At 37.0% G+C, this 13,672-nt stretch overlaps 1 protein-coding gene across 1 annotated transcript in view; it reads left to right on the top strand.

Annotated features, from left to right (window-relative positions):
- Nucleotides 1-13,672, top strand: part of CA14 (carbonic anhydrase 14) — a 249,006-nt gene that overhangs the window by 77,969 nt on the left and 157,365 nt on the right. Inside the window, exon 4 of the mRNA XM_053705182.1 lies at nt 12,312-12,454. Within this exon, the coding sequence (XP_053561157.1) occupies nt 12,312-12,454 (143 nt within the window). The remainder of the gene's footprint in view (nt 1-12,311; nt 12,455-13,672) is intronic.

The following is a 13,672-nucleotide window of genomic DNA, read 5'->3' as shown; positions in this document are numbered from 1 at the left end:
AGATGAATTTTTAAATGAACATCATCATTCTGATTCTGATGACTCTTCTGGTTCAGAGGATTCTGTCTCAGAGATTGATGCTGATAAATCTTCATATTTATTTAAAATGGAATTTATTCGTTCTTTACTTAAAGAAGTACTAATTGCTTTAGAAATTGAGGATTCTGGTCCTCTTGATACTAATTCTAAACGTTTAGATAAGGTCTTTAAATCTCCTGTGGTTATTCCAGAAGTTTTTCCTGTTCCTAGTGCTATTTCTGATGTAATTTCCAGAGAATGGGATAAATTGGGTAATTCATTTACTCCTTCTAAACGTTTTAAGCAATTATATCCTGTGCCGTCTGACAGATTAGAATTTTGGGACAAAATCCCTAGAGTTGATGGGGCTATTTCTACCCTTGCTAAACGTACTACTATTCCTACGTCAGATGGTACTTCGTTTAAGGATCCTTTAGATAGGAAAATTGAATCCTTTCTAAGAAAAGCTTATCTGTGTTCAGGTAATCTTCTTAGACCTGCTATATCATTGGCTGATGTTGCTGCAGCTTCAACTTTTTGGTTGGAAACTTTAGCGCAACAAGTAACAGATCATGATTCTCATAATATTATTATTCTTCTTCAACATGCTAATAATTTTATCTGTGATGCCATTTTTGATATTATCAGAGTTGATGTCAGGTTTATGTCTCTAGCTATTTTAGCTAGAAGAGCTTTATGGCTTAAAACTTGGAATGCTGATATGGCTTCTAAATCAACTCTACTTTCCATTTCTTTCCAGGGTAACAAATTATTTGGTTCTCAGTTGGATTCTATTATCTCAACTGTTACTGGTGGGAAAGGAACTTTTTTACCACAGGATAAAAAATCTAAGGGTAAAAACAGGGCTAATAATCGTTTTCGTTCCTTTCGTTTCAACAAAGAACAAAAGCCTAATCCTTCATCCTCAGGAGCAGTTTCAGTTTGGAAACCATCTCCAGTTTGGAATAAATCCAAGCCTTCTAGAAAAGCAAAGCCAGCTTCTAAGTCCACATGAAGGTACGGCCCTCATTCCAGCTCAGCTGGTAGGGGGCAGGTTACGTTTTTTCAAAGAAATTTGGATCAATTCTGTTCACAATCTTTGGATTCAGAACATTGTTTCAGAAGGGTACAGAATTGGTTTCAAGATGAGACCTCCTGCAAAGAGATTTTTTCTTTCCCGTGTCCCAGTAAATCCAGTGAAAGCTCAAGCATTTCTGAATTGTGTTTCAGATCTAGAGTTGGCTGGAGTAATTATGCCAGTTCCAGTTCTGGAACAGGGGATGGGGTTTTATTCAAATCTCTTCATTGTACCAAAGAAGGAGAATTCCTTCAGACCAGTTCTGGATCTAAAAATATTAAATCGTTATGTAAGGATACCAACGTTCAAAATGGTAACTGTAAGGACTATCTTGCCTTTTGTTCAGCAAGGGCATTATATGTCCACAATAGATTTACAGGATGCATATCTGCATATTCCGATTCATCCAGATCATTATCAGTTCCTGAGATTCTCTTTTCTGGACAAGCATTACCAGTTTGTGGCTCTGCCGTTTGGCCTAGCTACAGCTCCAAGAATTTTTACAAAGGTTCTCGGTGCCCTTCTGTCTGTAATCAGAGAACAGGGTATTGTGGTATTTCCTTATTTGGACGATATCTTGGTACTTGCTCAGTCTTTACATTTAGCAGAATCTCATACGAATCGACTTGTGTTGTTTCTTCAAGATCATGGTTGGAGGATCAATTCACCAAAAAGTTCATTGATTCCTCAGACAAGGGTAACCTTTCTGGGTTTCCAGATAGATTCAGTGTCCATGACTCTGTCTTTGACAGACAAGAGACGTCTAAAATTGATTTCAGCTTGTCGAAACCTTCAGTCACAATCATTCCCTTCGGTAGCCTTATGCATGGAAATTCTAGGTCTTATGACTGCTGCATCGGACGCGATCCCCTTTGCTCGTTTTCACGTGACCTCTTCAGCTCTGTATGCTGAATCAATGGTGCAGGGATTACACAAAGATATCTCAATTAATATCTTTAAAACCGATTGTACGACACTCTCTAACGTGGTGGACAGATCACCATCGTTTAATTCAGGGGGCTTCTTTTGTGCTTCCGACCTGGACTGTAATTTCAACAGATGCAAGTCTCACAGGTTGGGGAGCTGTGTGGGGATCTCTGACGGCACAAGGAGTTTGGGAATCTCAGGAGGTGAGATTACCGATCAATATTTTGGAACTCCGTGCAATTTTCAGAGCTCTTCAGTCTTGGCCTCTTCTGAAGAGAGAATCGTTCATTTGTTTTCAGACAGACAATGTCACAACTGTGGCATACATCAATCATCAAGGAGGGACTCACAGTCCTCTGGCTATGAAAGAAGTATCTCGAATTTTGGTTTGGGCGGAATCCAGCTCCTGTCTAATCTCTGCGGTTCATATCCCAGGTATAGACAATTGGGAAGCGGATTATCTCAGTCGCCAAACGTTGCATCCGGGCGAATGGTCTCTTCACCCAGAGGTATTTCTTCAGATTGTTCAAATGTGGGAGCTTCCAGAAATAGATCTGATGGCGTCTCATCTAAACAAGAAACTTCCCAGGTATCTGTCCAGATCCCGGGATCCTCAGGCGGAAGCAGTGGATGCATTATCACTTCCTTGGAAGTATCATCCTGCCTATATCTTTCCGCCTCTAGTTCTTCTTCCAAGAGTAATCTCCAAGATTCTGAAGGAATGCTCGTTTGTTCTGCTGGTAGCTCCGGCATGGCCTCACAGGTTTTGGTATGCGGATCTTGTCCGGATGGCCTCTTGCCATCCGTGGACTCTTCCGCTAAGACCAGACCTTCTGTCGCAAGGTCCTTTTTTCCATCAGGATCTCAAATCCTTAAATTTAAAGGTATGGAGATTGAACGCTTGATTCTTGGTCAAAGAGGTTTCTCTGACTCTGTGATTAATACTATGTTACAGGCTCGTAAATCTGTATCCAGAGAGATATATTATAGAGTCTGGAAGACTTATATTTCTTGGTGTCTTTCTCATCATTTTTCTTGGCATTCTTTTAGAATTCCGAGAATTTTACAGTTTCTTCAGGATGGTTTGATAAAGGTTTATCCGCAAGTTCTTTGAAAGGACAAATCTCTGCTCTTTCTGTTCTTTTTCACAGAAAGATTGCTAATCTTCCTGATATTCATTGTTTTGTACAAGCTTTGGTTCGTATAAAACCTGTCATTAAGTCAATTTCTCCTCCTTGGAGTTTGAATTTGGTTCTGGGGGCTCTTCAAGCTCCTCCATTTGAACCTATGCATTCATTGGACATTAAATTACTTTCTTGGAAAGTTTTGTTCCTTTTGGCGATCTCTTCTGCCAGAAGAGTCTCTGAATTATCTGCTCTTTCTTGTGAGTCTCCTTTTCTGATTTTTCATCAGGATAAGGCGGTGTTGCGAACTTCTTTTGAATTTTTACCTAAAGTTGTGAATTCCAACAACAATAGTAGAGAAATTGTGGTTCCTTCATTATGTCCTAATCCTAAGAATTCTAAGGAGAAATCGTTGCATTCTTTGGATGTTGTTAGAGCTTTGAAATATTATGTTGAAGCTACTAAGTCTTTCCGAAAGACTTCTAGTCTATTTGTTATCTTTTCCGGTTCTAGAAAAGGCCAGAAAGCTTCTGCCATTTCTTTGGCATCTTGGTTGAAATCTTTAATTCATCATGCCTATGTCGAGTCGGGTAAAACTCCGCCTCAAAGGATTACAGCTCATTCTACTAGGTCAGTTTCTACTTCCTGGGCGTTTAGGAATGAAGCTTCGATTGATCAGATTTGCAAAGCAGCAACTTGGTCCTCTTTGCATACTTTTACTAAATTCTACCATTTTGATGTATTTTCTTCTTCTGAAGCAGTTTTTGGTAGAAAAGTACTTCAGGCAGCGGTTTCAGTTTGAATCTTCTGTTTATGCTTTTCATTAAACTTTATTTTGGGTGTGGATTATTTTCAGCAGGAATTGGCTGTCTTTATTTTATCCCTCCCTCTCTAGTGACTCTTGCGTGGAAAGATCCACATCTTGGGTAATCATTATCCCATACGTCACTAGCTCATGGACTCTTGCTAATTACATGAAAGAAAACATAATTTATGTAAGAACTTACCTGATAAATTCATTTCTTTCATATTAGCAAGAGTCCATGAGGCCCGCCCTTTTTTGTGGTGGTTATGATTTTTTTTTTTTTTTTTTTTTTGTATAAAGCACAATTATTCCAATTCCTTATTTTATATGCTTTCGCATTTTTTTCTTATCACCCCACTTCTTGGCTATTCGTTAAACTGAATTGTGGGTGTGGTGAGGGGTGTATTTATGGGCATTTTGAGGTTTGGGAAACTTTGCCCCTCCTGGTAGGAATGTATATCCCATACGTCACTAGCTCATGGACTCTTGCTAATATGAAAGAAATGAATTTATCAGGTAAGTTCTTACATAAATTATGTTTTTTAATCGAAGAAAATTTTTGTGACAAGAGGTCACAATTTATGGTTAGAGGAAAGGAGATTTAATTTCCTGCAACTGAAACGTTTTTTCACTGTAAGAGCAATAAAATTGTGGAACTCATTACCAAAGGAGGTGGTGAATGCCAATACCCTAGATACATTTAAAAATTGTTTGGATACATTTCTGTCTATAAATAAAATTCATAGATATGATTGCTAGTATTAAATGGGTCACCTTTTAACTGGAGCTTTTTGTAAGTATTTTAGATTTGTATAGGTTGAACTCGATGGACTTCGGTCTTTTTTTTAATCTCAACTACTATGTTAATATTTAAGTATTTATAAATAGATATTCCTATATATGTGTATATATATATATATATATATATATATATATATATATATATATATATACCTATATATAATCATGTGTGTATATATATATATATACTGGAATGTGAAATATTCATATATATATATATTTTTTTTTAATCAAAGATTTTTGTACAATACAATATAAAAAGGTATATGTTCTGTCGCATATACTTCAATTGCAGGAATATGCAACATAAAGATACAGATTTGAACAAGAACATCTGAATTTCCAACTTAACATATATCAATGAAACCTCCTTTTCTAGATTTTCTGCACCTGCCAACTTGTCTATAGGCCACTCTTGGACCTATACCTAATAACTTGGATCACTGGAGGAAACTAGGGTGATATAGAGCCACTCTTGGGGATGATGTATGAATATGTAGATATGAACAAATTATACAATATGGATTAGCAACTGAATTTTTAGTTAGTTAGGGGAGCATAAAATTATGTATTAAAATTTACAGTTCTGCATTCTAAATCTGGATGCTGCTGAATCTGATGATCTCAGTAGGAAGGATTAGTACAATAATAATGGAACAATTCTCACAAGTGTTCAAAATACAGAAATATATTGAGCAAGATAGTATTAGGTATACAATCATTGTGAGCTGCCTATAGAATAATAATTATGCAACATAAAGCTTAGATATGTAAGGGAAGACCAACAGGGCACCAGTTAATAGGGACCAAGGTATAATATGGACAACTGACTAAGGCCTAGATTTAGAGTTTGGCGGTAGCCATGAAAACCAGCGTTAGAGGCTCCTAACGCTGGTTTTAGGCTACCTCCGGTATTTGGAGTCACTCAAAAAAGGGTCTAACGCTCACTTTTCAGCCGCGACTTTTCCATACCGCAGATCCCCTTACGTCAATTGCGTATCCTATCTTTTCAATGGGATTTTTCTAACTCCGGTATTTAGAGTCGTGTCTGAAGTGAGCGTTAGAATTCTAACGACAAAACTCCAGCCGCAGAAAAAAGTCAGTAGTTAAGAGCTTTCTGGGCTAACGCCGGTTCATAAAGCTCTTAACTACTGTACTCTAAAGTACACTAACACCCATAAACTACCTATGTACCCCTAAACCGAGGCCCCCCCACATCGTCGCCACTCGATTACATTTTTTTAACCCCTAATCTGCCGACCGCCACCTACGTTATCCTTATGTACCCCTAATCTGCTGCCCCTAACACCGCCGACCCCTATATTATATTTATTAACCCCTAATCTGCCCCCCTCAACGTCGCCTCCACCTGCCTACACTTATTAACCCCTAATCTGCCGAGCGGACCGCACCGCTACTATAATAAAGTTATTAACCCCTAATCCGCCTCACTAACCCTATAATAAATAGTATTAACCCCTAATCTGCCCTCCCTAACATCGCCGACACCTAACTTCAATTATTAACCCCTAATCTGCCGACCGGAGCTCACCGCTATTCTAATAAATGTATTAACCCCTAAAGCTAAGTCTAACCCTAACACTAACACCCCCTAACTTAAATATAATTTAAATCTAACGAAATTAATTAACTCTTATTAAATAAATTATTCCTATTTAAAGCTAAATACTTACCTGTAAAATAAATCCTAATATAGCTACAATATAAATTATAATTATATTATAGCTATTTTAGGATTAATATTTATTTTACAGGTAACTTTGTATTTATTTTAACCAGGTACAATAGCTATTAAATAGTTAAGAACTATTTAATAGCTAAAATAGTTAAAATAATTACAAAATTACCTGTAAAATAAATCCTAACCTAAGTTACAATTAAACCTAACACTATACTATCATTAAATTAATTAAATAAAATACCTACAATTACCTACAATTAAACCTAACACTACACTATCAATACATTAATTAAATACAATACCTACAAATAACTACAATGAAATAAACTAACTAAAGTACAAAAAATAAAAAAGAACTAAGTTACAAAAAATAAAAAAATATTTACAAACATAAGAAAAATATTACAACAATTTTAAACTAATTACACCTACTCTAAGCCCCCTAATAAAAATAACAAAGACCCCCAAAATAAAAAATGCCCTACCCTATTCTAAATTACTAAAGTTCAAAGCTCTTTTACCTTACCAGCCCTGAACAGGGCCCTTTGCGGGGCATGCCCCAAGAAGTTCAGCTCTTTTGCCTGTAAAAAAAAACATACAATACCCCCCCCCCCCAACATTACAACCCACCACCCACATACCCCTAATCTAACCCAACCCCCCCTTAGATTAAATAAACCTAACACTAAGCCCCTGATCCAATCAGCCAATCAGATTGAGCTCGCATTCTATTGGCTGTTCCGATCAGCCAATAGAATGCGAGCTCAATCTGATTGGCTGATTGGATCAGCCAATCGGATTGATCTTGATTCTAATTGGCTGATTCCATCAGCCAATCAGAATATTCCTACCTTAATTCCGATTGGCTGATAGAATCCTATCAGCCAATCGGAATTCGAGGGACGCCATCTTGGATGACGTCCCTTAAAGGAACCGTCATTCTTCAGTTGGACGTCGCTGGATGAAGATGGGTCCGCAGTGGAGGTCTTCAGGATGGAACCGGTCCTCATCGGATGAAGATAGAAGATGCCGCTTGGAAGATGATGGTTGCCGGTCCGGATCTACTCTTCTTCCCGGATAGGATGAAGACTTTGGAGCCTCTTCTGGACCTCTTCAGCCACCGGATGATGGATCGCCAGCCCCCGCTTGGGTTGGATGAAGATTTGGAGCCAGGACCGATCGGTGATACCCGGTGAGGTGAAGACAAGGTAGGATGATCTTCAGGGGCTTAGTGTTAGGTTTATTTAAGGGAGGTTTGGGTTAGATTAGGGGTATGTGGGTGGTGGGTTGTAATGTTGGGGGGGGGGTATTGTATGTTTTTTTGGGGCATGCCCCGCAAAGGGCCCTGTTCAGGGCTGGTAAGGTAAAAGAGCTTTGAACTTTAGTAATTTAGAATAGGGTAGGGCATTTTTTATTTTGGGGGTCTTTGTTATTTTATTAGGGGGCTTAGAGTAGGTGTAATTAGTTTAAAATTGTTGTAATATTTTTCTTATGTTTGTAAATATTTTTTTATTTTTTGTAACTTAGTTCTTTTTTATTTTTTGTACTTTAGTTAGTTTATTTCATTGTAGTTATTTGTAGGTATTGTATTTAATTAATGTATTGATAGTGTAGTGTTAGGTTTAATTGTAGGTAATTGTAGGTATTTTATTTAATTAATTTAATGATAGTATAGTGTTAGGTTTAATTGTAACTTAGGTTAGGATTTATTTTACAGGTAATTTTGTAATTATTTTAATTATTTTAGCTATTAAATAGTTCTTAACTATTTAATAGCTATTGTACCTGGTTAAAATAAATACAAAGTTACCTGTAAAATAAATATTAATCCTAAAATAGCTGTAATATAATTATAATTTATATTGTAGCTATATTAGGATTTATTTTACAGGTAAGTATTTAGCTTTAAATAGGAATAATTTATTTAAAAAGAGTTAATTAATTTCGTTAGATTTAAATTATATTTAAGTTAGGGGGGTGTTAGTGTTAGGGTTAGACTTAGCTTTAGGGGTTAATACATTTATTAGAATAGCGGTGAGCTCCGGTCGGCAGATTAGGGGTTAATAATTGAAGTTAGGTGTCGGCGATGTTAGGCAGGGCAGATTAGGGGTTAATACTATTTATTATAGGGTTAGTGAGGCGGATTAGGGGTTAATAACTTTATTATGATAGCGGTGCGGTCCGCTAGGCAGATTAGGGGTTAATAAGTGTAGGCAGGTGGAGGCGACGTTGTGGGGGGCAGATTAGGGGTTAATAAATATAATATAGGGGTCGGCGGTGTTAGGGGCAGCAGATTAGGGGTACATAAGGATAATGTAAGTAGCGGCGGTTTACGGAGCGGCAGATTAGGGGTTAAAATAATATGCAGGGGTCAGCGATAGCGGGGGCGGCAGATTAGGGGTTAATAAGTGTAAGGCTAGGGGTGTTTAGACTCGGGGTACATGTTAGGGTGTTAGGTGCAGACGTAGGAAGTGTTTCCCCATAGCAAACAATGGGGCTGCGTTAGGAGCTGAACGCGCCTTTTTTGCAGGTGTTAGGTTTTTTTTCAGCTCAAACAGCCCCATTGTTTCCTATGGGGGAATCGTGCATGAGCACGTTTTTGAGGCTGGCCGCGTCCGTAAGCAACTCTGGTATCGAGAGTTGAAGCTGCGTTAAATATGCTCTACGCTCCTTTTTTGGAGCCTAACACAGCCTTTATGTGGACTCTCAATACCAGAGTTATTTTTATGGTGCGGCCAGAAAAAAGCCGGCGTTAGCTACGCGGGTCCTTACCGACAAAACTCTAAATCTAGCCGTTAAAGAATTATCTAACTTCTCAGGGAAGGAGAGTCACCTGAAAAATATTCATAAGTGATAACTGTAAATAGCAACGTCCTCTCTTCATTAATAGGTATAAGTCAAAGAAATCTAAACATATGTCTCCAAAATGTAATAAGCTGTCTATTCTATACTGTAGTTTTAATCTTTGAGGAGTAAGCTTAAAGGGACACTGAACCCAAATTTTTTTCTTTTGTGATTCAGATAGAGCGTGCAGTTTTAAGCAACTTTCTAATTTACTCCTATTATCAATTTTTCTTCATTCTCTTACTATCTTTATTTTAAAAAGAAGGCATCTAAGCTAAGGAGCCAGCAAACTTTTGGTTCAGAACCACGGACAGCACTTTTTACTGGTGCTGTCCAATCAGCAAGGACAACCCAGTTTGTTCACCAAAAATTGTCCGGCATCTAAACTTACATTTTTGCTTTTCAAATAAACATACCAAGAGAATGAAGAAAATTTGATAATAGGAGTAAATTAGAAAGCTGCTTCAAATTGCATGCTCTATCTGAATCACAAAAGAAAACATTTGGGTTCAGTGTCCCTTTAAGGCCATATATTGCTGATGTAGTAACACAATTTACTTGCTCAAAACCTGCACATGTTGCATAAGTAAAATGTTCTAATTTAATCTTGAATCTAAAGAAAATAACCCTGTTAGATGTTGTAAGGCCGCCGCCTCACCTGACCAACTGTCCAGGATAATGCTCAACATAATGCGATTATCTTGAAACTGATATCAATTTGTACAGTATAGTTTGCTACCGTGATGCTTACATGTTTTAGTCCTGGATTAATAGCAAGGACATAGATAATCAGAGGATTAGCTATAATATATTAGGAGCCTCTATTTTTGCGACTTTATATGGCCGCTGCCTGGACACGCCCCCCGAAATATTCATATTTTAATGTTGGATTAGCACACTTGAGAATATGTAATTGGGTTTGCACGCGTATAGGCTTTTTCCCCATTTTTTGGTCCATCGACTTCTCTATGGGGTAATACGTCAACGCGCGCACAATATTCTCACTTTGGCTTTTTGTGTGCATCGGGCTAACACACAAGCAAACATTTTTTACTTTCAACTTGTAATACGAGTGCTACCTGACACATACAAAAAGCTTACTTCTAGCGAAGTGTTAAATACCACTCCACTTGTAATCAGGCCCTTAGTGTTTAATGTCCCTTTTAGGTTTTCTTGTCATTCTTACAAAGGTGTGTTTCTCTCAACCGATAAAGCAGTGGCTGCTGTCATTATCAGTCAGTCTAGTAGGAAGAACAAAACCAAAACTACAGTATTAGTTTCAATTCAATTTAAACGTAAACAGCTTTTAAATAACATAAAGCAGAGTTCTTCAAGCTAAGGGTCAGCACACAGCAGTTGATTAATATATTGAATATTGGTCCCATTTGTTTGTTGTAAAAAAAAAAGTTAAATTGTTAACTCTTTAGCATCTGTATAGCAGGACACCACAAAGCACCCTAGCTTAAATACTGCCTGAAATTAGACAGGGATATTACCTCAAAATGTTTAACCTTCTAACTGTTATGTTGGGGCTGCTGGAGAGGAAAACAGTATATGTAGATGTTATGAGGATTTGTTTTTTATGTTTATCTTTGGCTAAAACACCATTGAATGTCTTACAAGTAGGTGGCATTTTATGAGGTAATTTTTTTTTATCTTTGCTGCAGCAGTTATTGGTTTGTTTTGTGAATTCAAGTCCCAGCACATGAAGAGCCAGATATATTATGCCTAAGATAAGCAAAGCCTCAGTGCATAAAAGGGGGAAATTACATATGCTCCAAACTGTGCAACACTATTGGCATGCCTTGCTTCATCTCCCCTTGTCTCCTACCCTCCCTGGTATTATATATCACATGGCTTCTCCTTACCTGACACCTGTCTACACACTTCAGCATAACAGAAGATCACAGGTAAAGTTTCAGAGAAAAACCTTACATACAGTAAGCAGTGAATAGTAATAGGGAAAAATCGAAAGTGATCTCTGTGGTGGGAGCACTGTACTGTACTGCACACAACATTATTAAACTAATTACAGGCTGAACTGAACAAGAGACAGACTTAATAGTCAGGGACAGGAAGCCAAAAAGCAAGACTGTCCCAGGAAAAATGGGACAGTTTGCAACTATGGGCATGATCAGCTCAAAAAGCAACCCCCTCCCTTATCTGGGAAGATAACATATGGTTGAAATCTGCACTTAAAGTGAATGTAAAGTTTAATGAATAAATGCACATTTTTTTTTAAATACCATTAAAAAACAGGGGCACATTCATTCATTAAACTTTACATTGCAGCGTTTTTTTAAAAATACTTACCTTTTCTTTAGTAAACCCAGACCGCGATCCTCCGCCCACAGCTCCTCTGTACTTAGCACTTCAATGATGAAACCCGCTTCTACCAATCACGGCGTGGCCTCACTAGATGGACGCTCCGAGGTGTACGCCATGATTGGAGGAAGCCGGTTTCATCATTGCTAAAAGGTAAGTACAGAGAAGCTGCGGGCAGAGGATCGCGGTCTGGGTGTGCTAAAGAAAAAGATAAGTATTGTAAAAAAAAAACGCTGCAATGTAAAGTTTAATTAATGTAAGTGCCCCTGTTTTTAATAGTATTTTTAAAAAAAACGGGTACTCATTCATTCAACTTTACATTCACTTTAAATCATTGTTTAAAAAGAGGATAAAATGACATATTTCTCTCTATCCCTCTCAAACAATGGCTGTGTGGAATGTATCAGTGTTATGCTTGTGAAGTCTGGATTTCCAATTTACTCAGCAATTTAAAAACCAACAATTTTCAGAGCTAAATTACAGAAGAAAGAGCCAAAGTAAATAATGAAAGTATATTGCAATGTGTTTAAATACACATAATTAAATGTTTTATATTGCTGTCTAATAGTGTTTAATGTCCTTTCAAGATGTCACCAATTCAAATCTTCCAAATCAGATTTTATAATGTTCTGTCACAACAATTCCACTATATAAACAATTTCTTTTTTGTCTTGTGATTTCTTCCAGTTGTCATGTCTCTCCCGCCTTCCATGTATCTCAGAGGCCTTCCAAAGAAATTCACAGCGGTCCAACTGCACCTGCATTGGGGCAGCAAAACTAACCCAGGGGGATCTGAGCACCAGATAGATAATGAAATATTCCCAGCAGAGGTATGTTCTTGTGTGCTCAGTCCAGGCATGAACTTGCTTTATAAATAAAAGATTATGATAATCAAAGGAGGTTGCCAATTAATGGAAGCTGTTAATACGCTATGATAATTAAAAGATGTTTCATGTAATACAAGGGTATTTAGACAGCTGTGCAGTACATAGTTCTTACAGATTCTTTTGGGACTATCATAAGCCATTTGATAAACTCAAAAGTATTAGAATTATGACCATATTCTGCCTAGGGATTATTTTATGATGTGGTTTAATCATGATTTCATTTTTATTAAAGCTAAGGTTTTCCTGTTTATAACAAATTTGTTGAGTTAGAAACCATTAGTGCATTGTTGCTTCTTCAACAAATGATACCAAGAGAATGAAACAAATTGAATAATAGAAGTAAATTAGAAAGTTGTTTAAAATTGTATTCTCTATCCAAATCATGAAAGAAAAATAATTGCGTTTCATTTCCCTTTAAGGACCAGGGCTATTTTTACATTTCTGCGGTGTTTGTGTTTAGCTGTAATTTTCCTCTTACTCATTTACTGTACCCACACATATTATATACTGTTTTTTCTCGCCATTAAATGGACTTTCTAAAGATACTATTATTTTCATCATATCTTATAATTTACTATAAAGCAAATTATAAAATCTGATGAAAAAATTGAAATTTTTTTTTTTCTATATTTGACCCCCAAAATCTGTTACACATCTACAACCAACAAAAACACCCATGCTAAATAGTTTCTAAATTTCAGGCATTCCTGAATAACCCTTCACATGAATATATATTTTTTTAGTAGACAACCCAAAGTATTGATCTAGGCCCATTTTGGTATATTTCATGCCAGCATTTCAATGCCAATTGCAATCAAATAAAAAAATTGTTCACTTTTTCACAAACTTTAGGTTTCTCACTGAAATTATTTACAAACAACTTGTGCAATTATTGCACAAATGGTTGTTAATGCTTCTTTAGGATACCCTTTGTTCAGAAATAGCAGACATTTATGGCTTTGGCATTACTTTTTGGTAATTAAAAGGCCGCTAAATGCTGCTGCGCACCACACTTGTATTATGCCCAGCAATGAAGGGGTTAATTAGGGAGCTTGTAGGGTTAATTTTAGCTTTAGTGTAGTAGACAACCCAAAGTATTGATCTAGTCCCATTTTGGTATATTTCATGCAACCATTTCACCGCCAAATGCGATCAAATAGC

The sequence above is a fragment of the Bombina bombina genome, chromosome 1 (assembly GCF_027579735.1).
Source record: "Bombina bombina isolate aBomBom1 chromosome 1, aBomBom1.pri, whole genome shotgun sequence".
Taxonomy (NCBI): Eukaryota; Metazoa; Chordata; class Amphibia; order Anura; family Bombinatoridae; genus Bombina; species Bombina bombina.
Note: the sequence above shows the minus strand (reverse complement) of the source record. Positions and strands in the feature narration are given on the sequence as shown.